This window comes from Chiloscyllium plagiosum, unplaced genomic scaffold (genome assembly GCF_037043375.1).
Source record: "Chiloscyllium plagiosum isolate Xiang-an unplaced genomic scaffold, Cpla_swu_hap1 HiC_scaffold_51, whole genome shotgun sequence".
Lineage (NCBI taxonomy): Eukaryota > Metazoa > Chordata > Chondrichthyes > Orectolobiformes > Hemiscylliidae > Chiloscyllium > Chiloscyllium plagiosum.
Window position 1 is genome coordinate 896,417 of NW_028270189.1, and position 26,853 is coordinate 923,269.

At 57.4% G+C, this 26,853-nt stretch overlaps 1 protein-coding gene across 3 annotated transcripts in view; it reads left to right on the forward strand.

Annotated features, from left to right (window-relative positions):
- LOC148134932 (uncharacterized) overlaps window positions 1-26,853 on the forward strand; it is an 80,962-nt gene that overhangs the window by 43,985 nt on the left and 10,124 nt on the right. For 2 of the 3 annotated variants that reach the window (XM_087985212.1, XM_087985211.1), the window contains exons 2-3: window positions 16,497-16,910; window positions 19,754-20,158. In XM_087985212.1, the coding sequence (XP_087841338.1) occupies window positions 16,670-16,910; window positions 19,754-20,158 (646 nt within the window). In that variant the 5' untranslated portion in view covers window positions 16,497-16,669. The remainder of the gene's footprint in view (window positions 1-16,496; window positions 16,911-19,753; window positions 20,159-26,853) is intronic. The other variant, XM_087985213.1, reaches the window with a different exon arrangement.

Below are 26,853 nucleotides of genomic sequence, written 5' to 3' on the forward strand. Positions count from 1 at the left end.
GGAAGGGGAATCGAGGGGTTATATTCCAGGCCGAGGGGTTTAATCGGGAAGGGGAATCGAGGGGTTATATTCCAGGCCGAGGGGTTTAATCAGGAAGGGGGAATCGAGGGAGTATATTCCAGGCCGAGGGGTTTAATCGGGAAGGGGAATCGAGGGGTTATATTCAGGCCAAGGGGTTTAATCAGGAAGGGGAATCGAGGGGTTATATTCCAGGCCGAGGGGATTAATCGGGAAGGGGGAATCGAGGGGTTATATTCCAGGCCGAGGGGTTTAATCAGGAAGGGGAATCGAGGGGTTATATTCCAGGCTGAGGGGTTTAATCGGGAAGGGGAATCGAGGGGTTATATTCCAGGCCGAGGGGTTTAATCGGGAAGGGGAATCGAGGGGTTATATTCCAGGCTGAGATGGTTAATCAGGAAGGGGGAATCGAGGGGTTATATTCCAGGCCGAGGGGTTTAATCAGGAAGGGGGAATCGAGGGAGTATATTCCAGGCCGAGGGGTTTAATCAGGAAGGGGAATCGAGGGGTTATATTCCAGGCCGAGGGGTTTAATCAGGAAGGGGGAGTGAGGGATTATATTCCAGGCCGAGGGGTTTAATCAGGAAGGGGAATCGAGGGGTTATATTCCAGGCTGAGCGGTTTAATCAAGAAGGGGGAATCGAGGGGTTATATTCCAGGACGAGGGGTTTAATCAGGAAGGGGAATCGAGGGGTTATATTCCAGGCTGAGTGGTTTAATCAAGAAGGGGGAATCGAGGCGTTATATTCCAGGCCGAGGGGTTTACTCAGGAAGGGGGAACGAGGGGTTATATTCCAGGCCGAGGGGTTTAATCAGGAAGGGGGAATCGAGGGGTTATATTCCAGGCCGAGAGGTTTAATGAGGAAGGGGGAGTGAGGGGTTATATTCCAGGCCGAGGGGTTTAATCAGGAAGGGGGAATCGAGGGGTTATATTCCAGGCCAAGGGGTTTAATCAGGAAGGGGGAATCGAGGGGTTATATTCCAGGCCGAGGGGTTTAATCAGGAAGGGGACTGAGGGGTTATATTCCAGGCCGAGGGGTTTAATCAGGAAGGGGGAATCGAGGGGTTATATTCCAGGCTGAGGGGTTTAATCAGGAAAGGGAATCGAGGGGTTATATTCCAGGCCGAGGAGTTTAATCAGGAAGGGGGAATCGAAGGGTTGTATTCCAGGCTGAGGGGTTTAATCAGGAAGGGGGAGTGAGGGGTTTTATTCCAGGCTGAGGGGTTATATTCCAGGCCGAGGGGTTTAATCAGGGAGGGGGAGTGAGGGGTTATATTCCAGACTGAGGGGTTTAATCAGGAAGGGGAATCGAGGGGTTATATTCCAGGCCGAGGGGTTAATCAGGAAGGGGGAATCGAGGGGTTATATTCCAGGCCGAGGGGTTTAATCAGGAAGGGGGAGTGAGGGGTTTTATTCCAGGCTGAGGGGTTATATTCCAGGCCGAGGGGTTTAATCAGGGAGGGGGAGTGAGGGGTTATATTCCAGGCCGAGGGGTTTAATCAGGGAGGGGGAGTGAGGGGTTATATTCCATACCGAGGGGTTTAATCAGGAAGGGGAATCGAGGGGTTATATTCCAGGCCGAGGGGTTTAATCAGGAAGGGGGAATCGTGGGGTTATATTCCAGGCCGAGGGGTTTAATCAGGAAGGGGGAATCGAGGGGTTATATTCCAGGCCGAGGGGTTTAATCAGGAAGGGGAATCGAGGGGTTATATTCCAGGCCGAGGGGTTTAATCAGGAAGGGGAATCGAGGGGTTATATTCCAGGCCGATGGGTTTAATCGGGAAGGGGAATCAAGGGTTTATATTCCAGGCCGAGGGGTTTAATCAGGAAGGGGGAATCGAGGGGTTATATTCCAGGCTGAGGGGTTTAATCAGGAAGGGGGAATCGAGGGGTTATATTCCAGGCCGAGGGGTTTAATCAGGAAGGGGGAATCGAGGGAGTATATTCCAGGCCGAGGGGTTTAATCAGGAAGGGGAATCGAGGCGTTATATTCCAGGCCGAGGGGTTTACTCAGGAAGGGGGAACGAGGGGTTATATTCCAGGCCGAGGGGTTTAATCAGGAAGGGGGAATCGAGGGGTTATATTCCAGGCCGAGAGGTTTAATGAGGAAGGGGGAGTGAGGGGTTATATTCCAGGCCGAGGGGTTTAATCAGGAAGGGGGAATCGAGGGGTTATATTCCAGGCCAAGGGGTTTAATCAGGAAGGGGGAATCGAGGGGTTATATTCCAGGCCGAGGGGTTTAATCAGGAAGGGGACTGAGGGGTTATATTCCAGGCCGAGGGGTTTAATCAGGAAGGGGGAATCGAGGGGTTATATTCCAGGCTGAGGGGTTTAATCAGGAAAGGGAATCGAGGGGTTATATTCCAGGCCGAGGGGTTTAATCAGGAAGGGGGAATCGAAGGGTTGTATTCCAGGCTGTGGGGTTTAATCAGGGAGGGGGAGTGAGGGGTTATATTCCAGACTGAGGGGTTTAATCTGGAAGGGGAATCGAGGGGTTATATTCCAGGCCGAGGGGTTAATCAGGAAGGGGAATCGAGGGGTTATATTCCAGGCCGAGGGGTTTAATCAGGAAGGGGGAGTGAGGGGTTTTATTCCAGGCTGAGGGGTTATATTCCAGGCCGAGGGGTTTAATCAGGGAGGGGGAGTGAGGGGTTATATTCCAGGCCGAGGGGTTTAATCAGGGAGGGGGAGTGAGGGGTTATATTCCAGACCGAGGGGTTTAATCAGGAAGGGGAATCGAGGGGTTATATTCCAGGCCGAGGGGTTTAATCAGGAAGGGGGAATCGTGGGGTTATATTCCAGGCCGAGGGGTTTAATCAGGAAGGGGGAATCGAGGGGTTATATTCCAGGCCGAGGGGTTTAATCAGGAAGGGGAATCGAGGGGTTATATTCCAGGCCGAGGGGTTTAATCAGGAAGGGGAATCGAGGGGTTATATTCCAGGCCGATGGGTTTAATCGGGAAGGGGAATCAAGGGGTTATATTCCAGGCCGAGGGGTTTAATCAGGAAGGGGGAATCGAGGGGTTATATTCCAGGCCGAGGGGTTTAATCAGGAAGGGGGAATCGAGGGAGTATATTCCAGGCCGAGGGGTTTAATCAGGAAGGGGAATCGAGGGGTTATATTCCAGGCTGAGGGGTTTAATCAGGAAGGGGGAATCGAGGGGTTATATTCCAGCCCGAGTGGTTTAATCAGGAAGAGGAATCGAGGGGTTATATTCCAGACTGAGGGGTTTAATCAGGAAGGGTAATCGAGGGGTTATATTCCAGGCTGAGGGGTTTAATCAAGAAGGGGGAATCGAGGGGTTATATTCCAGGCCGAGGGGTTTAATCAGGAAGGGGGAATCGAGGGGTTATATTCCAGGCTGAGGGGTTTAATCAGGAAGGGGAATCGAGGGGTTATATTCCAGCCCGAGGGGTTTAATCAGGAAGGGGAATCGAGGGGTTATATTCCAGGCTGAGGGGTTTAATCAGGAAGGGGAATCGAGGGGTTATATTCCAGGCTGAGGGGTTTAATCAAGAAGGGGGAATCGAGGGGTTATATTCCAGGCCGAGGGGTTTACTCAGGAAGGGGAATCGAGGGGTTATATTCCAGGCCGAGGGGTTTAATGAGGAAGGGGGAGTGAGGGGTTATATTCCAGGCCGAGCGGTTTAATCAGGAAGTGGGAATCGAGGGGTTATATTCCAGGCTGAGGGGTTTAATCAGGAAGGGGAATCGGGGGGTTATATTCCAGGCTGAGGGGTTTAATCAAGAAGGGGGAATCGAGGGGTTATATTCCAGGCCGAGAGGTTTAATGAGGAAGGGGGAGTGAGGGGTTATATTCCAGGCCGAGGGGTTTAATCAGGAAGGGGGAATCGAGGGGTTATATTCCAGGCCGAGGGGTTTAATCAGGAAGGGGGAATCGAGGCGTTATATTCTAGGCTGAGGGGTTTAATCAGGAAGTGGAATCGAGGGGTTATATTCCAGGCCGAGGGGTTTAATCAGGAAGGGGAATCGAGGGGTTATATTCCAGGCCGAGGGGTTTAATCAGGAAGGGGGAATCGAGGGGTTATATTCCAGGCCGAGGGGTTTAATCAGGAAGGGGGAGTGAGGGGTTATATTCCAGGCTGAGGGGTTTAATCAGGAAGGGGAATCGAGGGGTTATATTCCAGGCCAAGGGGTTTAATCAGGAAGGGGGAGTGAGGGGTTATATTCCAGGCTGAGGGGTTTAATCGGGAAGGGGAATCGAAGGGTTATATTCCAGACCGAGGGGTTTAATCGGGAAGGGGGAATCGAGGGGTTATATTCCAGGCTGAGGGGTTTCATCGGGAAGGGGAATCGAAGGGTTGTATTCCAGGCTGAGGGGTTTAATCGGGAAGGGGAATCGAGGGGTTATATTCCAGGCCGAGGGGTTTAATCAGGAAGGGGAATCGAGGGGTTATATTCCAGGCCGAGGGGTTTAATCAGGAAGGGGGAATCGAGGGGTTATATTCCAGGCTGAGGGGTTTAATCAGGAAGGGGAATCGAGGGGTTATATTCCCGGCCGAGGGGTTTAATCAGGAAGGGGGAATCGAGGGGTTATATTCCAGGCTGAGGGGTTTAATCGGGAAGGGGAATCGAAGGGTTATATTCCAGACCGAGGGGTTTAATCGGGAAGGGGGAATCGAGGGGTTATATTCCAGGCTGAGGGGTTTCATCGGGAAGGGGAATCGAAGGGTTGTATTCCAGGCTGAGGGGTTTAATCGGGAAGGGGAATCGAGGGGTTATATTCCAGGCCGAGGGGTTTAATCAGGAAGGGGAATCGAGGGTTTATATTCCAGGCCGAGGGGTTTAATCAGGAAGGGGAATCGTGGGGTTATATTCCAGGCCGAGGGGTTTAATCAGGAAGGGGAATCGAGGGGTTATATTCCAGGCCGAGGGGTTTAATCAGGAAGGGGAATCGAGGGGTTATATTCCAGGCTGAGGGGTTTCATCGGGAAGGGGAATCGAAGGGTTGTATTCCAGGCTGAGGGGTTTAATCGGGAAGGGGAATCGAGGGGTTATATTCCAGGCTGAGGGGTTTAATCGGGAAGGGGAATCGAGGGGTTATATTCCAGACCGAGGGGTTTAATCGGGAAGGGGAATCGAGGGGTTATATTCCAGGCTGAGATGGTTAATCAGGAAGGGGGAATCGAGGGGTTATATTCCAGGCCAAGGGGTTTAATCAGGAAGGGGGAATCGAGGGGTTATATTCCAGGTCGAGGGGTTTAATCAGGAAGGTGAATCGAGGGGTTATATTCCAGGCTGAGGGGTTTAATCGGGAAGGGGAATCGAGGGGTTATATTCCAGGCTGAGATGGTTAATCAGGAAGGGGGAATCGAGGGGTTATATTCCAGGCCGAGGGGTTTAATCAGGAAGGGGGAATCGAGGGAGTATATTCCAGGCCGAGGGGTTTAATCAGGAAGGGGAATCGACGGATTATATTCCAGGCCGAGGGGTTTAATCAGGAAGGGGGAGTGAGGGATTATATTCCAGGCCGAGGGGTTTAATCAGGAAGGGGGAGTGAGTGGTTTTATTCCAGGCTGAGGGGTTTAATCAGGAAGGGGGAATCGAGGGGTTATATTCCAGGCTGAGGGGTTTAATCAAGAAGGGGGAATCGAGGGGTTATATTCCAGGCCGAGGGGTTTAATCAGGAAGGGGAATCGAGGGGTTATATTCCAGGCCGAGGGGTTTAATCAGGAAGGGGGAATCGAGGGGTTTTATTCCAGGCCGAGGGGTTTAATCAGGAAGGGGGAATCGAGGGGTTATATTCCAGGCCGAGGGATTTAATCAGGAAGGGGGAATCGAGGGGTTTAATCAGGAAGGGGGAGTGAGGGGTTATATTCCAGGCCGAGGGGTTTAATCAGGAAGGGGGAGTGAGGGGTTATATTCCAGGCCGAGGGGTTTAATCAGGAAGGGGAATCGAGGGTTTATATTCCAGGCCGAGGGGTTTAATCAGGAAGGGGGAATCGAGGGGTTAAATTCCAGGCCGAGGGGTTTAATCAGGAAGGGGGAGTGAGGGGTTAAATTCCAGGCCGAGGGGTTTAATCAGGAAGAGGGAATCGAGGGGTTATATTCCAGGCCGAAGGGTTTAATCAGGAAGGGGGAATCGAGGGGTTATATTCCAGGCTGAGGGGTTTAATCAGGAAGGGGGAATCGAGGGGTTATATTCCAGGCCGAGGGGTTTAATCAGGAAGGGGGAGTGAGGGTTTATATTCCAGGCCGAGGGGTTTAATCAGGAAGAGGGAGTGAGGGGTTATATTCCAGGCCGAGGGGTTTAATCAGGAAGGGGGAGTGAGGGGTTATATTCCAGGCCGAGGGGTTTAATCAGGAAGGGGGAATCGAGGGGTTATATTCCAGGCCGAGGGGTTTAATCAGGAAGGGGGAATCGAGGGGTTATATTCCAGTCCGAGGGGTTTAATCACGAAGGGGGAATCGAGGGGTTATATTCCAGGCCGAGGGGTTTAATCAGGAAGGGGGAATCGAGGGGTTATATTCCAGGCCGAGGGGTTTAATCAGGAAGGGGAATCGAGGGGTTATATTCCAGGCTGAGGGGTTTAATCAGGAAGGGGGAATCGAGGGGTTATATTCCAGGCTGAGGGGTTTAATCAGGAAGGGGGAGTGAGGGGTTATATTCCAGGCTGAGGGGTTTAATCAGGAAGGGGGAATCGAGGGGTTATATTCCAGGCCGAGGGGTTTAATGAGGAAGGGGGAGTGAGGGGTTATATTCCAGGCCGAGGGGTTTAATCAGGAAGGGGGAATCGAGGGGTTATATTCCAGGCCAAGGGGTTTAATCAGGAAGGGGGAATCGAGGGGTTATATTCCAGGCCGAGGGGTTTAATCAGGAAGGGGACTGAGGGGTTATATTCCAGGCCGAGGGGTTTAATCAGGAAGGGGGAATCGAGGGGTTATATTCCAGGCTGAGGGGTTTAATCAGGAAAGGGAATCGAGGGGTTATATTCCAGGCCGAGGAGTTTAATCAGGAAGGGGGAATCGAAGGGTTGTATTCCAGGCTGAGGGGTTTAATCAGGAAGGGGGAGTGAGGGGTTTTATTCCAGGCTGAGGGGTTATATTCCAGGCCGAGGGGTTTAATCAGGGAGGGGGAGTGAGGGGTTATATTCCAGACTGAGGGGTTTAATCAGGAAGGGGAATCGAGGGGTTATATTCCAGGCCGAGGGGTTAATCAGGAAGGGGGAATCGAGGGGTTATATTCCAGGCCGAGGGGTTTAATCAGGAAGGGGGAGTGAGGGGTTTTATTCCAGGCTGAGGGGTTATATTCCAGGCCGAGGGGTTTAATCAGGGAGGGGGAGTGAGGGGTTATATTCCAGGCCGAGGGGTTTAATCAGGGAGGGGGAGTGAGGGGTTATATTCCATACCGAGGGGTTTAATCAGGAAGGGGAATCGAGGGGTTATATTCCAGGCCGAGGGGTTTAATCAGGAAGGGGGAATCGTGGGGTTATATTCCAGGCCGAGGGGTTTAATCAGGAAGGGGGAATCGAGGGGTTATATTCCAGGCCGAGGGGTTTAATCAGGAAGGGGAATCGAGGGGTTATATTCCAGGCCGAGGGGTTTAATCAGGAAGGGGAATCGAGGGGTTATATTCCAGGCCGATGGGTTTAATCGGGAAGGGGAATCAAGGGTTTATATTCCAGGCCGAGGGGTTTAATCAGGAAGGGGGAATCGAGGGGTTATATTCCAGGCTGAGGGGTTTAATCAGGAAGGGGGAATCGAGGGGTTATATTCCAGGCCGAGGGGTTTAATCAGGAAGGGGGAATCGAGGGAGTATATTCCAGGCCGAGGGGTTTAATCAGGAAGGGGAATCGAGGCGTTATATTCCAGGCCGAGGGGTTTACTCAGGAAGGGGGAACGAGGGGTTATATTCCAGGCCGAGGGGTTTAATCAGGAAGGGGGAATCGAGGGGTTATATTCCAGGCCGAGAGGTTTAATGAGGAAGGGGGAGTGAGGGGTTATATTCCAGGCCGAGGGGTTTAATCAGGAAGGGGGAATCGAGGGGTTATATTCCAGGCCAAGGGGTTTAATCAGGAAGGGGGAATCGAGGGGTTATATTCCAGGCCGAGGGGTTTAATCAGGAAGGGGACTGAGGGGTTATATTCCAGGCCGAGGGGTTTAATCAGGAAGGGGGAATCGAGGGGTTATATTCCAGGCTGAGGGGTTTAATCAGGAAAGGGAATCGAGGGGTTATATTCCAGGCCGAGGGGTTTAATCAGGAAGGGGGAATCGAAGGGTTGTATTCCAGGCTGTGGGGTTTAATCAGGAAGGGGGAGTGAGGGGTTTTATTCCAGGCTGAGGGGTTATATTCCAGGCCGAGGGGTTTAATCAGGGAGGGGGAGTGAGGGGTTATATTCCAGACTGAGGGGTTTAATCTGGAAGGGGAATCGAGGGGTTATATTCCAGGCCGAGGGGTTAATCAGGAAGGGGAATCGAGGGGTTATATTCCAGGCCGAGGGGTTTAATCAGGAAGGGGGAGTGAGGGGTTTTATTCCAGGCTGAGGGGTTATATTCCAGGCCGAGGGGTTTAATCAGGGAGGGGGAGTGAGGGGTTATATTCCAGGCCGAGGGGTTTAATCAGGGAGGGGGAGTGAGGGGTTATATTCCAGACCGAGGGGTTTAATCAGGAAGGGAAATCGAGGGGTTATATTCCAGGCCGAGGGGTTTAATCAGGAAGGGGGAATCGTGGGGTTATATTCCAGGCCGAGGGGTTTAATCAGGAAGGGGGAATCGAGGGGTTATATTCCAGGCCGAGGGGTTTAATCAGGAAGGGGAATCGAGGGGTTATATTCCAGGCCGAGGGGTTTAATCAGGAAGGGGAATCGAGGGGTTATATTCCAGGCCGATGGGTTTAATCGGGAAGGGGAATCAAGGGGTTATATTCCAGGCCGAGGGGTTTAATCAGGAAGGGGGAATCGAGGGGTTATATTCCAGGCCGAGGGGTTTAATCAGGAAGGGGGAATCGAGGGAGTATATTCCAGGCCGAGGGGTTTAATCAGGAAGGGGAATCGAGGGGTTATATTCCAGGCAGAGGGGTTTAATCAGGAAGGGGGAATCGAGGGGTTATATTCCAGCCCGAGTGGTTTAATCAGGAAGAGGAATCGAGGGGTTATATTCCAGACTGAGGGGTTTAATCAGGAAGGGGAATCGAGGGGTTATATTCCAGGCTGAGGGGTTTAATCAAGAAGGGGGAATCGAGGGGTTATATTCCAGGCCGAGGGGTTTAATCAGGAAGGGGGAATCGAGGGGTTATATTCCAGGCTGAGGGGTTTAATCAGGAAGGGGAATCGAGGGGTTATATTCCAGCCCGAGGGGTTTAATCAGGAAGGGGAATCGAGGGGTTATATTCCAGGCTGAGGGGTTTAATCAGGAAGGGGAATCGAGGGGTTATATTCCAGGCTGAGGGGTTTAATCAAGAAGGGGGAATCGAGGGGTTATATTCCAGGCCGAGGGGTTTACTCAGGAAGGGGAATCGAGGGGTTATATTCCAGGCCGAGGGGTTTAATGAGGAAGGGGGAGTGAGGGGTTATATTCCAGGCCGAGCGGTTTAATCAGGAAGTGGGAATCGAGGGGTTATATTCCAGGCTGAGGGGTTTAATCAGGAAGGGGAATCGGGGGGTTATATTCCAGGCTGAGGGGTTTAATCAAGAAGGGGGAATCGAGGGGTTATATTCCAGGCCGAGAGGTTTAATGAGGAAGGGGGAGTGAGGGGTTATATTCCAGGCCGAGGGGTTTAATCAGGAAGGGGGAATCGAGGGGTTATATTCCAGGCCGAGGGGTTTAATCAGGAAGGGGGAATCGAGGCGTTATATTCTAGGCTGAGGGGTTTAATCAGGAAGTGGAATCGAGGGGTTATATTCCAGGCCGAGGGGTTTAATCAGGAAGGGGAATCGAGGGGTTATATTCCAGGCCGAGGGGTTTAATCAGGAAGGGGGAATCGAGGGGTTATATTCCAGGCCGAGGGGTTTAATCAGGAAGGGGGAGTGAGGGGTTATATTCCAGGCTGAGGGGTTTAATCAGGAAGGGGAATCGAGGGGTTATATTCCAGGCCAAGGGGTTTAATCAGGAAGGGGGAGTGAGGGGTTATATTCCAGGCTGAGGGGTTTAATCGGGAAGGGGAATCGAAGGGTTATATTCCAGACCGAGGGGTTTAATCGGGAAGGGGGAATCGAGGGGTTATATTCCAGGCTGAGGGGTTTCATCGGGAAGGGGAATCGAAGGGTTGTATTCCAGGCTGAGGGGTTTAATCGGGAAGGGGAATCGAGGGGTTATATTCCAGGCCGAGGGGTTTAATTAGGAAGGGGAATCGAGGGGTTATATTCCAGGCCGAGGGGTTTAATCAGGAAGGGGGAATCGAGGGGTTATATTCCAGGCTGAGGGGTTTAATCAGGAAGGGGAATCGAGGGGTTATATTCCCGGCCGAGGGGTTTAATCAGGAAGGGGGAATCGAGGGGTTATATTCCAGGCTGAGGGGTTTAATCGGGAAGGGGAATCGAAGGGTTATATTCCAGACCGAGGGGTTTAATCGGGAAGGGGGAATCGAGGGGTTATATTCCAGGCTGAGGGGTTTCATCGGGAAGGGGAATCGAAGGGTTGTATTCCAGGCTGAGGGGTTTAATCGGGAAGGGGAATCGAGGGGTTATATTCCAGGCCGAGGGGTTTAATCAGGAAGGGGAATCGAGGGTTTATATTCCAGGCCGAGGGGTTTAATCAGGAAGGGGAATCGTGGGGTTATATTCCAGGCCGAGGGGTTTAATCAGGAAGGGGAATCGAGGGGTTATATTCCAGGCCGAGGGGTTTAATCAGGAAGGGGAATCGAGGGGTTATATTCCAGGCTGAGGGGTTTCATCGGGAAGGGGAATCGAAGGGTTGTATTCCAGGCTGAGGGGTTTAATCGGGAAGGGGAATCGAGGGGTTATATTCCAGGCTGAGGGGTTTAATCGGGAAGGGGAATCGAGGGGTTATATTCCAGACCGAGGGGTTTAATCGGGAAGGGGAATCGAGGGGTTATATTCCAGGCTGAGATGGTTAATCAGGAAGGGGGAATCGAGGGGTTATATTCCAGGCCAAGGGGTTTAATCAGGAAGGGGGAATCGAGGGGTTATATTCCAGGCCGAGGGGTTTAATCAGGAAGGGGAATCGAGGGGTTATATTCCAGGCTGAGGGGTTTAATCGGGAAGGGGAATCGAGGGGTTATATTCCAGGCTGAGATGGTTAATCAGGAAGGGGGAATCGAGGGGTTATATTCCAGGCCGAGGGGTTTAATCAGGAAGGGGGAATCGAGGGAGTATATTCCAGGCCGAGGGGTTTAATCAGGAAGGGGAATCGACGGATTATATTCCAGGCCGAGGGGTTTAATCAGGAAGGGGGAGTGAGGGATTATATTCCAGGCCGAGGGGTTTAATCAGGAAGGGGGAGTGAGTGGTTTTATTCCAGGCTGAGGGGTTTAATCAGGAAGGGGGAATCGAGGGGTTATATTCCAGGCTGAGGGGTTTAATCAAGAAGGGGGAATCGAGGGGTTATATTCCAGGCCGAGGGGTTTAATCAGGAAGGGGAATCGAGGGGTTATATTCCAGGCCGAGGGGTTTAATCAGGAAGGGGGAATCGAGGGGTTTTATTCCAGGCCGAGGGGTTTAATCAGGAAGGGGGAATCGAGGGGTTATATTCCAGGCCGAGGGATTTAATCAGGAAGGGGGAATCGAGGGGTTTAATCAGGAAGGGGGAGTGAGGGGTTATATTCCAGGCCGAGGGGTTTAATCAGGAAGGGGGAGTGAGGGGTTATATTCCAGGCCGAGGGGTTTAATCAGGAAGGGGAATCGAGGGTTTATATTCCAGGCCGAGGGGTTTAATCAGGAAGGGGGAATCGAGGGGTTAAATTCCAGGCCGAGGGGTTTAATCAGGAAGGGGGAGTGAGGGGTTAAATTCCAGGCCGAGGGGTTTAATCAGGAAGAGGGAATCGAGGGGTTATATTCCAGGCCGAAGGGTTTAATCAGGAAGGGGGAATCGAGGGGTTATATTCCAGGCTGAGGGGTTTAATCAGGAAGGGGGAATCGAGGGGTTATATTCCAGGCCGAGGGGTTTAATCAGGAAGGGGGAGTGAGGGTTTATATTCCAGGCCGAGGGGTTTAATCAGGAAGAGGGAGTGAGGGGTTATATTCCAGGCCGAGGGGTTTAATCAGGAAGGGGGAGTGAGGGGTTATATTCCAGGCCGAGGGGTTTAATCAGGAAGGGGGAATCGAGGGGTTATATTCCAGGCCGAGGGGTTTAATCAGGAAGGGGGAATCGAGGGGTTATATTCCAGTCCGAGGGGTTTAATCAGGAAGGGGGAATCGAGGGGTTATATTCCAGGCCGAGGGGTTTAATCAGGAAGGGGGAATCGAGGGGTTATATTCCAGGCCGAGGGGTTTAATCAGGAAGGGGAATCGAGGGGTTATATTCCAGGCTGAGGGGTTTAATCAGGAAGGGGGAATCGAGGGGTTATATTCCAGGCTGAGGGGTTTAATCAGGAAGGGGGAGTGAGGGGTTATATTCCAGGCTGAGGGGTTTAATCAGGAAGGGGGAATCGAGGGGTTATATTCCAGGCCGAGGGGTTTAATCAGGAAGGGGGCGTGAGGGGTGACAATGCCCCGAGGTCCATGTGACGTTGACCCTGATTGTGAGCTCACAATCTCCAGGGTAACGTTGTGACGACCAGCTCTGGTCGCCCAGACGATTGCCCCTCGATGTGGCGGCTGAGGGTGGGTGGGGGGGGTGGTTTCGGTGTAGCCCTCGTAACGTGCCTCCTGCATTGATGCCCGCAGCTGGTGGTGGCTAGCAAGAGCTGGTAGCGGGCAGAGGCGGGGTGAGCTGTGTGACGGGTGAGGGTGGGCCGGTCAGTGTCTGCAGCGATGTATCTCTGTACCTGGCTGGCTATTACCGTGCTGCAGTTTGCCGCCTCTCAGATGGGTATGCCTGACGGTCAGCGCTGAGGGAGCGGGTGCTGTGGGAGGGTCAGTGCTGAGGGAGTGGGGGCTGTGGGAGGGTCAGCGCTGAGGGAGTGGGGGCTGTGGGAGGGTCAGTGCTGACGGAGTGGGGGCTGTGGGAGGGTCAGCGCTGAGGGAGTGGGGGCTGTGGGAGGGTCACGCTGAGGGAGTGGGGGCTGTGGGAGGGTCAGTGCTGAGGGAGGGGGTGCTGTGGGAGGGTCACGCTGAGGGAGTGGGGGCTGTGGGAGGGTCACGCTGAGGGAGTGGGGGCTGTGTGAGGGTCAGCGCTGAGGGAGTGGGGGCTGTGGGAGGGTCACGCTGAGGGAGTGGGGGCTGTGGGAGGGTCAGCGCTGAGGGAGTGGGCACTGTGGGAGGGTCAGCGCTGAGGGAGTGGGTGCTGTGGGAGGGTCAGTGCTGAGGGAGTGGGCGCTGTGGGAGGGTCAGTGCTGAGGGAGCGGGTGCTGTGGGAGGGTCACGCTGAGGGAGCTGGCACTGTGGGAGGGTCAGTGCTGAGGGAGTGGGGGCTGTGGGAGGGTCAGCGCTGAGGGGATGGGCGCTGTCGGAGGGTCAGTGCTGAGGGAGCAGGCGCTGAGGAAGCTGGCACTGTGGGAGGGTCAGCACTGAGGGAGCGGGCGCTGTGGGAGGGTCAGTGCTGAGGGAGCGGGCGCTGTGGGAGGGTCACGCTGAGGGAGCTGGCACTGTGGGAGGGTCAGCGCTGAGGGAGTGGGTGCTGTGGGAGGGTCAGCGCTGAGGGGGTGGGCGCTGTGGGAGGGTCAGTGCAGGGGGAGCAGGCGCTGAGGGAGCTGGCACTGTGGGAGGGTCAGCACTGAGGGAGCGGGCGCTGTGGGAGGGTCAGCACTGAGGGAGCGCGGGCTGTGGGGGGGTCAATACTGAGGGAGCGGGTGCTGTGGGAGGGTCAGTGCTGAGGGAGCGGTGCTGTGGGAGGGTCAGTGCTGAGGGAGCGGGTGCTGTGGGAGGGTCAGTGCTGAGGGAGTGGGTGCTGTGGGAGGGTCAGTGCTGAGGGAGGGTCAGTGCTGAGGGAGTGGGCGCTGTGGGAGGGTCAGTGCTGAGGGAGCGGGTGCTGTGGGATGGTCAGTGCTGAGGGAGCGGGTGCTGTGGAAGGGTCATTGCTGAGGGAGCGGGTGCTGTGGGAGGGTCAGTGCTGAGGGAGTGGGTGCTGTGGGAGGGTCAGTGCTGAGGGAGCGGGTGCTGTGGGAGCGTCAGTGCTGAGGGAGTGGGTGCTGTGGGAGGGTCAGTGCTGAGGGAGCGGGGACTGTGGGAGGGTCAGTGCTGAGGGAGTGGGTGCTGTGGGAGGGTCAGTGCTATGGGTGGGTCAGTGCTGAGGGAGTGGGTGCTGTGGGAGGAGCAGTGCTGAGGGAGTGAGTGCTGTGGGAGGGTCAGTGCTGAGGGAGTGGGCGCTATGGGTGGGTCAGTGTTCTGGGAGGGTCAGTGCTGAGGGAGCGGGCGCTGTGGGAGGGTCAGTGCTATGGGTGGGTCAGTGCTAGGGAGTGCGCGCTGTGGGAGGGTCAGTGCTATGGGAGGGTCAGTGCTGAGGGTGTGGGCGCTGTGGGAGGGTCAGTGCTGAGGGAGCGGGTGCTGTGGGAGGGTCAGTGCTGAGGGAGTGGGTGCTGTGGGAGGGTCAGTGCTGAGGGAGCGGGTGCTGTGGGAGGGTCAGTGCTGAGGGAGTGGGTGCTGTGGGAGGGTCAGTGCTGAGGGAGTGGGTGCTGTGGGAGGGTCAGTGCTGAGGGAGTGGGTGCTGTGGGAGGGTCAGTGCTGAGGGAACGGGCGCTGTGGGAGGGTCAGTGCTGAGGGAGCGGGCGCTGTGGGAGGGTCAGTGCTGAGGGAGTGGGGGCTGTGGGATGGTCAGTGCTGTGGGAGGGTCAGCGCTGAGGGAGTGGGTGCTGTGGGAGGGTCAGTGCTGAGGGAGTGGGCGCTATGGGTGGGTCAGTGTTCTGGGAGGGTCAGTGCTGAGGGAGCGGGCGCTGTGGGAGGGTCAGTGCTATGGGTGGGTCAGTGCTAGGGAGTGCGCGCTGTGGGAGGGTCAGTGCTATGGGAGGGTCAGTGCTGAGGGTGTGGGCGCTGTGGGAGGGTCAGTGCTGAGGGAGCGGGTGCTGTGGGAGGGTCAGTGCTGAGGGAGTGGGTGCTGTGGGAGGGTCAGTGCTGAGGGAGCGGGTGCTGTGGGAGGGTCAGTGCTGAGGGAGTGGGTGCTGTGGGAGGGTCAGTGCTGAGGGAGTGGGTGCTGTGGGAGGGTCAGTGCTGAGGGAGCGGGTGCTGTGGGAGGGTCAGTGCTGAGGGAGCGGGCGCTGTGGGAGGGTCAGTGCTGAGGGAGCGGGCGCTGTGGGAGGGTCAGTGCTGAGGGAGTGGGGGCTGTGGGATGGTCAGTGCTGTGGGAGGGTCAGCGCTGAGGGAGCGGGCGCTGTGGGAGGGTCAGTGCTGAGGGAGCGGGCGCTGTGGGAGGGTCAGTGCTGAGGGAGTGGGCGCTGTGGGAGGGTCAGTGCTGAGGGAGTGGGTGCTGTGGGAGGGTCAGTGCTGAGGGAGCGGGCGCTGTGGGAGGGTCAGTGCTGAGGGAGTGGGGGCTGTGGGATGGTCAGTGCTGTGGGAGGGTCAGCGCTGAGGGAGCGGGCGCTGTGGGAGGGTCAGTGCTGAGGGAGCGGGTGCTGTGGGAGGGTCAGTGCTGAGGGAGCGGGTGCTGTGGGAGGGTCAGTGCTGAGGGAGTGGGGGCTGTGGGAGGGTCAGTGCTGAGGGAGTGGGGGCTGTGGGAGGGTCAGCGCTGAGGGAGTGGGGGCTGTGGGAGGGTCAGTGCTGAGGGAGTGGGTGCTGTGGGAGGGTCAGTGCTATGGGTGGGTCAGTGCTGAGGGAGTGGGTGCTGTGGGAGGGTCAGTGCTGAGGGAGTGGGTGCTGTGGGAGGGTCAGTGCTGAGGGAGTGGGCGCTATGGGTGGGTCAGTGTTCTGGGAGGGTCAGTGCTGAGGGAGCGGGCGCTGTGGGAGGGTCAGTGCTATGGGTGGGTCAGTGCTAGTGAGTGCGCGCTGTGGGAGGGTCAGTGCTATGGGAGGGTCAGTGCTGAGGGTGTGGGCGCTGTGGGAGGGTCAGTGCTGAGGGAGCGGGTGCTGTGGGAGGGTCAGTGCTGAGGGAGTGGGTGCTGTGGGAGGGTCAGTGCTGAGGGAGCGGGTGCTGTGGGAGGGTCAGTGCTGAGGGAGTGGGTGTTGTGGGAGGGTCAGTGCTGAGGGAGTGGGTGCTGTGGGAGGGTCAGTGCTGAGGGAGTGGGTGCTGTGGGAGGGTCAGTGCTGAGGGAGTGGGTGCTGTGGGAGGGTCAGTGCTGAGGGAGTGGGTGCTGTGGGAGGGTCAGTGCTGAGGGAGTGGGGGCTGTGGGAGGGTCAGTGCTGAGGGAGCGGGCGCTGTGGGAGGGTCGGTTGAGAAGTGAAGCTGACGTGCGCGGAGCGATCGGCGGCGCTAGATGAATGCAGCTGCCTCTCGGGCTGTGCTGATTGCTCGCTCCCTGCCCATCCGGCAGATTTTGTGCAGGTTTTTGACATCCTGATCACGGCCGAAGACAGCAATTCCTCGTTCCACCCGGAGATCCTGTTCCTGAACGGCTCGGGGTTCACCTTGGCCAAAGTAGGTGACGCTGCCACCCTGTACTGCCACGTCTTGTTGCTGGGTGACTCTGCTGAGCCCCGCTACACCATGCGGTGGGAGGCCAGTCGCTATGGTGACCTCACGGTAGCTCAGATGGACCAGAGCTTGGATGATGGGCCCTACATCCACCCGGCCTACCAGGACAGGCTCAGCCTGGTCTCCCATGGGCCCGAGAGCCTGCTCCACTTTGACCCTGTCCAGGAACAGGACTTTGGAGAATACCTCTGCAAGGGGCAGGTGGTGGGCCAGGAGGGAGAGACCTTTACTTCACTGTCCATCCTGGCTAAGGGTAAGACTGGAGCTCCTTCCCCCTCTCAAAACTCTCTGACTCTCTCTCTCTGTCTCTCTCTGACTATCTCTCTCTCTCCCCCCCTCTTTCTCTATCTCTCTCAACCCCTTGTGTCTCTTACTCTAATACTCACTCTCTGTCTCTTTCTCTCTCCAGTTCACTCTCTCTCTCTGACACTCACTCTCTGTCTCTATCTCTCTCTCGATCTCTCTCTCTCTCTCTCTGACACGCTCTGTCTCTCCCTCTCTCTGGATATCTCTGACACTCTGTCTCCTCCTCTCTCTACCTGTGTGTGTGTGTGTCTCGCTCTGTCTCTTTCTTTCTCTAGCTCTCTCCCTCTCTCTCTCTCTCTCTCCTTCTCTCTAGATCTCTCTCTCTCTGGCACTCACTCTCTGTCTTTATCTCTCTCTCTAGATCTCTCTCTCTCTGATGCTCTCTCGGATGCTCTCTCTCTCTCTCTCTGACACTCTCTCTGTCTCTTTCTTTCTCTAGCTCTCTCTCTCTCTGACTCTCTCTGTCTCTCCCTCTCTCTAGATCTCTCTGGCACACTCTCTCTCTCTCTAGATCTCTCTCTCTCTCTAGATCTCTCTGTCTCTATCTCTTCCTCTCTCTAGATCGCTCTATGTCTCTCTCGCTGTGTCTTTCTCTTCCTTTCCCTACCTCCCTCCTGTCTCTCTCTTTCCCCCCCCCTCTATCCCTCCTTCTCTGTCTATCCTCAGTCTATCTCTCTCTCTTTTAGCTCTCTATATCTCTGTGTCTCTTGGTGGGGAGTGGGATGGCGGTGGAGAGTAAGATGGAGAGAGGGAAGGATGCAGAGAAGGGGATGGAGATAGTTTTGTGAAGGATAGAGAGACAGTGTCATTGAGAGAGAGATCGAGATACTGAGAAGGAGGGATAGATCAAGAGGGATGGAGATCGAAAGATCAAGGGACGATGAAGAGAAATGATGTAAATAGGGAGAGAGGGATAGAGAGAGGGGGGAGATGGAGATAGAGAGTAGGTGGATGGAGGGAAAGTGGGTCGGAGCGATAGAGACAATTAGAGGGAAAGTGGGAGCAGGACAGTGGGCTGGAGAGACAGCAATAAGGAAAGGGATGCTCAGACGGATACAGAGATTGAGAGAAGGTGGCGATGAGGTAGTGAAAGTGAGAGGGAGAGAGAGAGAGGGAGCGATTAGTGGGAGAGAGGTCGGGAGAGATAGAGAGACACCAAGAGGGAAGGGATGGAGAGATAGTGAGAGAGAAGGAGAGAGCAATAGGGAGGGGATGGAGAGATAGTGAGAGAGAGATGAAGAGAGAGCTATAGGGAGGGGATGGAGAGATAGAGAGAAGGAGAGAGAGCTATAGAGAGGGGATGGAGAGATAGTGGGAGAGAGAGCTATAGGGAGGGGATGGAGAGATAGAGAGAAGGAGAGAGAGCTGTTGGGAGGGGATGGAGAGATAGTGAGAGAGAAGGAGAGAGAGCAATAGCGAGGGGATGGAGAGATAGTGAGAGAGAAAGGGAGAGAGAGCTATAGGGAGGGGATGGAGAGATAGAGAGAAGGAGAGAGAGCTATAGAGAGGGGATGGAGAGATAGTGAGAGAGAAGGAGAGAGAGCAATAGGGAGGGGATGGAGAGATAGTGAGTGAGAAGGAGAGAGAGCTGTTGGGAGGGGATGAAGAGATAGTGAGAGAGAAGGAGAGAGAGCTGTTGGGAGGGAATGGAGAGATAGTGAGTGAGAAGGAGAGAGAGCTGTTGGGAGGGGATGAAGAGATAGTGAGAGAGAAGGAGAGAGAGCTGTTCGGAGGGGATGGAGAGATAGTGAGAGAGAAGGAGAGAGAGCTATAGGGAGGGGATGGAGAGATAGTGAAAGAGAAGGAGAGAGAGCTGTTGGGAGGGGATGAAGAGATAGTGAGAGAGAAGGAGATAGAGCTATAGGGAGGGGATGGAGAGATAGTGAGAGAGAGAGAGAGGGAGAGAGAGCTATAGGGAGGGGATGGAGAGATAGTGAGAGAGAGAGGGAGAGAGAGCTATAGGGAGGGGATAGAGAGATAGCGAGAGAGATGAAGAGAGAGCTATAGGGAGGGGATGAGAGATAGAGAGAGGGAGAGAGAGCTGTAGAGAGGGGATGGAGAGATAGTGAGAGAGAGAGAGGGAGAAAGAGCTGTTAGGAGGGGATGGAGAGATAGTGAGAGAGAGAGAGAGGGAGAAAGAGCTGTTAGGAGGGGATGGAGAGATAGTGAGAGAGAGGGAGAAAGAGCTGTTAGGAGGGGATGGAGTGATAGAGAGAAGGAGAGAGAACTATTGGGAGGGGATGGAGAGATAGTGAGAGAGAGAGGGAGAGAGAGCTATAGGGAGGGGATGGAGAGACAGTGAGAGAGAGAGGGAGAGAGAGCTATAGGGAGGGGATGGTGAGATAGTGAGAGAGAAGGAGAGAGAGCTGTTGGGAGGGGATGGAGAGATAGAGAGAGAGGGAGAGAGAGCTATAGGGAGGGGATGGAGAGACAGTGAGAGAGAGAGCGAGAGAGAGCTATAGGGAGGGGATGGAGAGATAGTGAGAGAGAAGGAGAGAGAGCTGTTGGAAGGGGATGGAGAGATAGTGAGGCAGATAGAGATAGATGGAAAGGAGTCACTGGGGGGACGGATAGGGAGGGGAAAGGTTGCATTGACGCTGAGCTGAGATAGACAGAGAGAGAGAGAGAGAGAGATTGCTGGTGAGAGTGGGGGCAGGGCGAGGGGCGATTGAATGGAGAGGGGTGGTTGAGGGCGGGGGCAGCATTCCCAGGGCACTGATTCTCACCCCCCCCCCCCACCCCCTCAACCCCCGCCCCCACCCCCCCCAACGCCCACGCTCCTCGTTTCAGACACGCGGCCGGAACTGGAGAGCCCGGTCTCAGAGGGCACCAACGCCAGCATGTCACCCGAGGTGACCTCCCTGAACAGCTCGGGCAGGGTGAGCGCACGGCTGGGACAGCGGGCAGAGCTGGAGTGCCGGATCGGGAGCGGGCAGCCGGGAGTGCCCAGGTTCGCCGTGGAGTGGGGGAGGGCAGCGGGAGACGTGGTCCTCTCCCGGGTCGACCAGGCCGAGCCCGGCGCCAATTACCTGGACCCGCGCTACACACAGCGGCTCACGGTCAGCTTCCTGGGTGCCAGTGCCCGCCTCATCTTCAGTGCCGTCCGCCAGGAGGATTACGGAGAATACCTCTGCAGGGCGTGGGTCTCCGGGCACCCGGAACACGCACTCACAGCCTACACCAGCCTGGAGGAAGGTGAGGGAGTGGGTGCTGTGGGAGGGTCAGTGCTGAGGGAGTGGGTGCTGTGGGAGGGTCAGTGCTGAGGGAGCGGGTGCTGTGGGAGGGTCAGCGCTGAGGGAGTGGGTGCTGTGGGAGGGTCAGTGCTGAGGGAGTGGGTGCTGTGGGAGGGTCAGTGCTGAGGGAGCGGGGGCTGTGGGAGGGTCAGTGCTGAGGGAGGGTCAGTGCTGAGGGAGCGGGGGCTGTGGGAGGGTCAGTGCTGAGGGAGCGGGTGCTGTGGGGGGTCAGTGCTGAGGGAGCGGGGGCTGTGGGAGGGTCAGTGCTGAGGGAGTGGGGGCTGTGGGAGGGTCAGTGCTGAGGGAGCGGGGGCTGTGGGAGGGTCAGTGCTGAGGGAGTGGGTGCTGTGGGAGGGTCAGTGCTGTGGGAGGGTCAGTGCTGAGGGAGCGGGGGCTGTGGGAGGGTCAGTGCTGAGGGAGTGGGTGCTGTGGGAGGGTCAGTGCTGAGGGAGTGGGTGCTGTGGTAGGGTCAGTGCTGAGGGAGCGGGGGCTGTGGGAGGGTCAGTGCTGAGGGAGTGGGTGCTGTGGGAGGGTCAGTGCTGAGGGAGCGGGTGCTGTGGAAGGGTCAGTGCTGAGGGAGTGGGTGCTGTGGGAGGGTCAGTGCTGAGGGAGCGGGGGCTGTGGGAGGGTCAGTGCTGAGGGAGTGGGTGCTGTGGGAGGGTCAGTGCTGAGGGAGTGGGTGCTGTGGGAGGGTCAGTGCTGAGGGAGTGGGTGCTGTGGGAGGGTCAGTGCTGAGGGAGTGGGGCTGTGGGAGGGTCAGTGCTGAGGGAGTGGGGACTGTGGGAGGGTCAGCGCTGAGGGAGTGGGGGCTGTGGGAGGGTCAGTGCTGAGGGAGTGGGGGCTGTGGGAGGGTCAGTGCTGAGGGAGCGGGGGCTGTGGGAGGGTCAGTGCTGAGGGAGAGGGGGCTGTGGGAGGGTCAGTGCTGAGGGAGTGGGCGCTGTGGGAGGGTCAGTGCTGAGGGAGCGGGGGCTGTGGGAGGGTCAGTGCTGAGGGAGTGGGTGCTGTGGTAGGGTCAGTGCTGAGGGAGCCGGGGCTGTGGGAGGGTCAGTGCTGAGGGAGTGGGGGCTGTGGGAGGGTCAGTGCTGAGGGAGTGGGGGCTGTGGGAGGGTCAGCGCTGAGGGAGCGGGCACTGTGGGAGGGTCAGTGCTGAGGGAGCGGGCACTGTGGGAGGGTCAGTGCTGAGGGAGTGGGGGCTGTGGGAGGGTCAGTGCTGAGGGAGTGGGGGCTGTGGGAGGGTCAGCGCTGAGGGAGCGGGCGCTATGGGAGGGTCAGTGCTGAGGGAGTGGGGGCTGTGCGAGGGTCAGTGCTGAGGGAGTGGGTGCTGTGGTAGGGTCAGTGCTGAGGGAGCGGGGGCTGTGGGAGGGTCAGTGCTGAGGGAGTGGGGGCTGTGGGAGGGTCAGTGCTGAGGGAGTGGGTGCTGTGGTAGGGTCAGTGCTGAGGGAGCGGGGGCTGTGGTAGGGTCAGTGCTGAGGGAGTGGGGGCTGTGGGAGGGTCAGTGCTGAGGGAGAGGGGGATGTGGGAGGGTCAGTGCTGAGGGAGCGGGGGCTGTGGGAGGGTCAGTGCTGAGGGAGCGGGGGCTGTGGGAGGGTCAGTGCTGAGGGAGCGGGTGCTGTGGGAGGGTCAGTGCTGAGGGAGTGGGCGCTGTGGGAGGATCAGTGCTGAGGGAGTGGGGGCTGTGGGAGGGTTAGCGCTGAGGGAGTGGGGGCTGTGGGAGGGTCAGCGCTGAGGGAGTGGGTGCTGTGGGAGGGTCAGTGCTGAGGGAGCGGGGGCTGTGGGAGGGTCAGTGCTGAGGGAGCGGGGGCTGTGGGAGGGTCAGTGCTGAGGGAGTGGGTGCTGTGGGAGGGTCAGTGCTGAGGGAGTGGGTGCTGTGGGAGGGTCAGTGCTGAGGGAGTGGGTGCTGTGGGAGGGTCAGTGCTGAGGGAGCGGGTGCTGTGGGAGGGTCAGTGCTGAGGGAGTGGGCGCTGTGGGAGGGTCAGTGCTGAGGGAGCGGGTGCTGTGGGAGGGTGAGTGCTGAGGGAGCGGGGGCTGTGGGAGGGTGGGTGCTGAGGGAGCGGGCGCTGTGGGAGGGTCAGTGCTGAGGGAGTGGGTGCTGTGGGAGGGTCAGCGCTGAGGGAATGGGGGCTGTGGGAGGGTCAGTGCTGAGGGAGTGGGAGCTGTGGGAGGGTCAGTGCTGAGGGAGTGGGCGCTGTGGGAGGGTCAGTGCTGAGGGAGTGGGAGCTGTGGGAGGGTCAGTGCTGAGGGAGCGGGCGCTGTGGGAGGGTCAGTGCTGAGGGAGCGGGCGCTGTGGGAGGGTTAGCGCTGAGGGAGTGGGGGCTGTGGGAGGGTCAGCGCTGAGGGTTCGGGTGCTGTGGGAGGGTCAGTGCTGAGGGAGCGGGGGCTGTGGGAGGGTCAGTGCTGAGGGAGCGGGTGCTGTGGGAGGGTCAGTGCTGAGGGAGTGGGCGCTGTGGGAGGGTCAGTGCTGAGGGAGCGGGTGCTGTGGGAGGGTCAGTGCTGAGGGAGCGGGTGCTGTGGGAGGGTCAGTGCTGTGGGAGGGTCAGTGCTGAGGGAGCGGCTGCTGTGGGAGGGTCAGTGCTGAGGGAGCGGGGGCTGTGGGAGGGTCAGTGCTGAGGGAGCGGGGGCTGTGGGAGGGTCAGTGCTGAGGGAGCGGGCGCTGTGGGAGGGTCAGTGCTGAGGGAGCGGGCGCTGTGGGAGGATCAGTGCTGAGGGAGCGGGTGCTGTGGGAGGGTCAGTGCTGAGGGAGCGAGGGCTCTGGGAGGGTCAGCGCTGAGGGAGCGGGTGCTGTGGGAGGGTCAGTGCTGAGGGAGGGTCAGTGCTGAGGGAGCGGGCGCTGTGGGAGGGTCAGTGCTGAGGGAGCGGGCGCTGTGGGAGGGTCAGTGCTGAGGGAGCGGGTGCTGTTGGAGGGTCAGTGCTGAGGGAGCGGGCGCTGTGGGAGGGTCAGTGCTGAGGGAGCGGGCGCTGTGGGAGGGTCAGTGCGGAGGGAGTGGGTGCTGTGGGAGGGTCAGTGCTGAGGGAGCCGGGGGGCTGTGGGAGGGTCAGTGCTGAGGGAGCGGGTACTGTGGGAGGGTCAGTGCTGAGAGAGCGGGGGCTCTGGGAGGGTCAGTGCTGAGGGAGCGGGGGCTGTGGGAGGGTCAGTGCTGAGGGAGTGGGTGCTGTGGGAGGGTCAGTGCTGAGGGAGTGGGGGCTGTGGGAGGGTCAGTGCTGAGGGAGTGGGTGCTGTGGGAGGGTCAGTGCTGAGGGAGTGGGCGCTGTGGGAGGGTCAGTGCTGAGGGAGTGGGCGCTGTGGGAGGGTCAGTGCTGAGGGAGTGGGTGCTGTGGGAGGGTCAGTGCTGAGGGAGCGGGCGCTGTGGGAGGGTCAGTGCTGAGGGAGTGGGCGCTGTGAGAGGGTCAGTGCTGAGGGAGTGGGCGCTGTGGGAGTGTCAGTGCTGAGGGAGTGGGCGCTGTGGCGGGGTCAGTGTTTTCTCAGCCTTTTCCCAGGGAGGCTGCCATGTTGAAATGTGTGGGAGGTTTCTGTGGGTAAATTGAGCTGGATGTTGGTTCCCTCACCTCATTGTGAGGGCCCTGTGGGGACGGCCCTGAGCTGGGGAGCTGAGCGGGTATAACCCTTTCCAGGTTTCTCACATTTCCACCTGCGTGACACCACCCTCTTGTCCCAGAACCTCACCAGCTCGAGGGGCCGGCCTTGGGAGTACCTGCTGTGTCCGGCCCACCACAAACACAGCCCGAAACCTGCTCATTCCACACCAGCACTGGGTTCGGATTCAACATCGTCTTTGACTCTCACACTCACCCTCTCTCTCTCTCTCTCCCTCTCTCTCTCTCCCCTCCCTCTGCCCCTGATTCTCCTACTCTCTGTCCTCTCTCTCTCCCTCCCTCTGCCCCTGATTCTCCTACTCTCTGTCTCTCTCTCTCTCTCCCCTCCCTCTGCCCCTGATTCTCCTACTCTCTCTCTCTCTCTCTCTCCCCCCTCCCTCTGCCCCTGATTCTCCTACTCTCTGTCTCTCTCTCTCTCCCTCCCTCTGCCCCTGATTCTCCTACTCTCTGTCTCTCTCTCTCTCCCCCTCCCTCTGCCCCTGATTCTCCTACTCTCTGTCCTCTCTCTCTCTCTCCCCTCCCTCTGCCCCCGATTCTCCTACTCTCTGTCTCTCTCTCTCTCTCCCCTCCCTCTGCCCCCGATTCTCCTACTCTCTGTCCTCTCTCTCTCTCTCTCCCCCCTCCCTCTGCCCCTGATTCTCCTACTCTCTGTCTCTCTCTCTCCCCTCCCTCTGCCCCCGATTCTCCTACTCTCTGTCTCTCTCTCTCTCTCTCCCCTCCCTCTGCCCCTGATTCTCCTACTCTCTGTCCTCTCTCTCTCTCTCCCTCCCTCTGCCCCTGATTCTCCTACTCTCTGTCCTCTCTCTCTCTCTCCCCTCCCTCTGCCCCTGATTCTCCTACTCTCTGTCTCTCTCTCTCTCTCTCTCCCCCCCTCCCTCTGCCCCCGATTCTCCTACTCTCTGTCTCTCTCTCTCTCTCTCTCCCCCCCTCCCTCTGCCCCTGATTCTCCTACTCTCTGTCTCTCTCTCTCTCCCCTCCCTCTGCCCCCAATTCTCCTACTCTCTGTCCTCTCTCTCTCTCTCTCTCCCCCTCCCTCTGCCCCTGATTCTCCGACTCTCTGTCTCTTTCTCTCCCTCCCTCTGCCCCTGATTCTCCTACTCTCTGTCCTCTCTCTCTCTCTCTCTCCCCCTCCCTCTGCCCCTGATTCTCCTACTCTCTGTCTCTCTCTCTCTCCCCTCCCTCTGCCCCCGATTCTCCTACTCTCTGTCCTCTCTCTCTCTCTCCCCTCCCTCTGCCCCTGATTCTCCTACTCTCTGTCTCTCTCTCTCTCCCCTCCCTCTGCCCCCGATTCTCCTACTCTCTGTCCTCTCTCTCTCTCTCCCCTCCCTCTGCCCCTGATTCTCCTACTCTCTGTCCTCTCTCTCTCTCTCTCTCTCCCCCTCCCTCTGCCCCTGATTCTCCTACTCTCTGTCCTCTCTCTATCTCTCCCCCCTCCCTCTGCCCCTGATTCTCCTACTCTCTGTCCTCTCTCTCTCTCTCCCCTCCCTCTGCCCCTGATTCTCCTACTCTCTGTCCTCTCTCTCTCTCTCTCTCCCCCCCTCCCTCTGCCCCCGATTCTCCTACTCTCTGTCCTCTCTCTCTCTCTCCCCCTCCCTCTGCCCCTGATTCTCCTACTCTCTGTCTCTCTCTCTCCCTCCCTCTGCCCCTGATTCTCCTACTCTCTGTCTCTCTCTCTGTCTCCCCCTCCCTCTGCCCCTGATTCTCCTACTCTCTGTCCTCTCTCTCTCCCCTCCCTCTGCCCCTGATTCTCCTACTCTCTGTCCTCTCTCTCTCTCTCTCTCCCCCTCCCTCTGCCCCCGATTCTCCTACTCTCTGTCTCTCTCTCTCTCTCCCCTCCCTCTGCCCCTGATTCTCCTACTCTCTGTCTCTCTCTCTCTCCCCTCCCTCTGCCCCTGATTCTCCTACTCTCTGTCCTCTCTCTCTCTCTCCCCTCCCTCTGCCCCTGATTCTCCTACTCTCTCTCTCTCCCCCCTCCCTCTGCCCCTGATTCTCCTACTCTCTGTCCTCTCTCTCTCTCTCTCCCCCCCCTCCCTCTGCCCCTGATTCTCCTACTCTCTGTCCTCTCTCTCTCTCTCTCTCCCCCCCTCCCTCTGTCCCTGATTCTCCTACTCTCTGTCCTCTCTCTCTCTCTCTCTCCCTCCCTCTGTCCCTGATTCTCCTACTCTCTGTCTCTCTCTCTCTCCCCTCCCTCTGCCCCCAATTCTCCTACTCTCTGTCCTCTCTCTCTCTCTCTCCCCCCTCCCTCTGCCCCCGATTCTCCTACTCTCTGTCCTCTCTCTCTCTCTCCCCCTCCCTCTGCCCCTGATTCTCCTACTCTCTGTCCTCTCTCTCTCTCTCCCCCTCCCTCTGCCCCTGATTCTCCTACTCTCTGTCTCTCTCTCTCCCTCCCTCTGCCCCTGATTCTCCTACTCTCTGTCTCTCTCTCTGTCTCCCCCTCCCTCTGCCCCTGATTCTCCTACTCTCTGTCCTCTCTCTCTCTCTCTCCCCCTCCCTCTGCCCCCGATTCTCCTACTCTCTGTCTCTCTCTGTCTCCCCCTCCCTCTGCCCCTGATTCTCCTACTCTCTGTCTCTCTCTCTCTCTCCCTCCCTCTGCCCCTGATTCTCCTACTCTCTGTCCTCTCTCTCTCTCTCTCCCTCCCTCTGTCCCTGATTATCCTACTCTCTGTCTCTCTCTCTCTCTCTCCCCTCCCTCTGCCCCTGATTCTCCTACTCTCTGTCCTCTCTCTCTCTCCCCCTCCCTCTGCCCCTGATTCTCCTACTCTCTGTCCTCTCTCTCTCTCTCTCCCCCTCCCTCTGCCCCTGATTCTCCTACTCTCTGTCTCTCTCTCTCCCTCCCTCTGCCCCTGATTCTCCTACTCTCTGTCTCTCTCTCTCTCCCCCCTCCCCCTGCCCCTGATTCTCCTACTCTCTGTCCTCTCTCTCCCCCCTCCATCTGCCCCCGATTCTCCTACTCTCTGTCTCTCTCTCTCTCTCCCCCCTCCCTCTGTCCCTGATTCTCCTACTCTCTGTCTCTCTCTCTCTCCCTCCCTCTGCCCCCGATTCTCCTACTCTCTGTCCTCTCTCTCT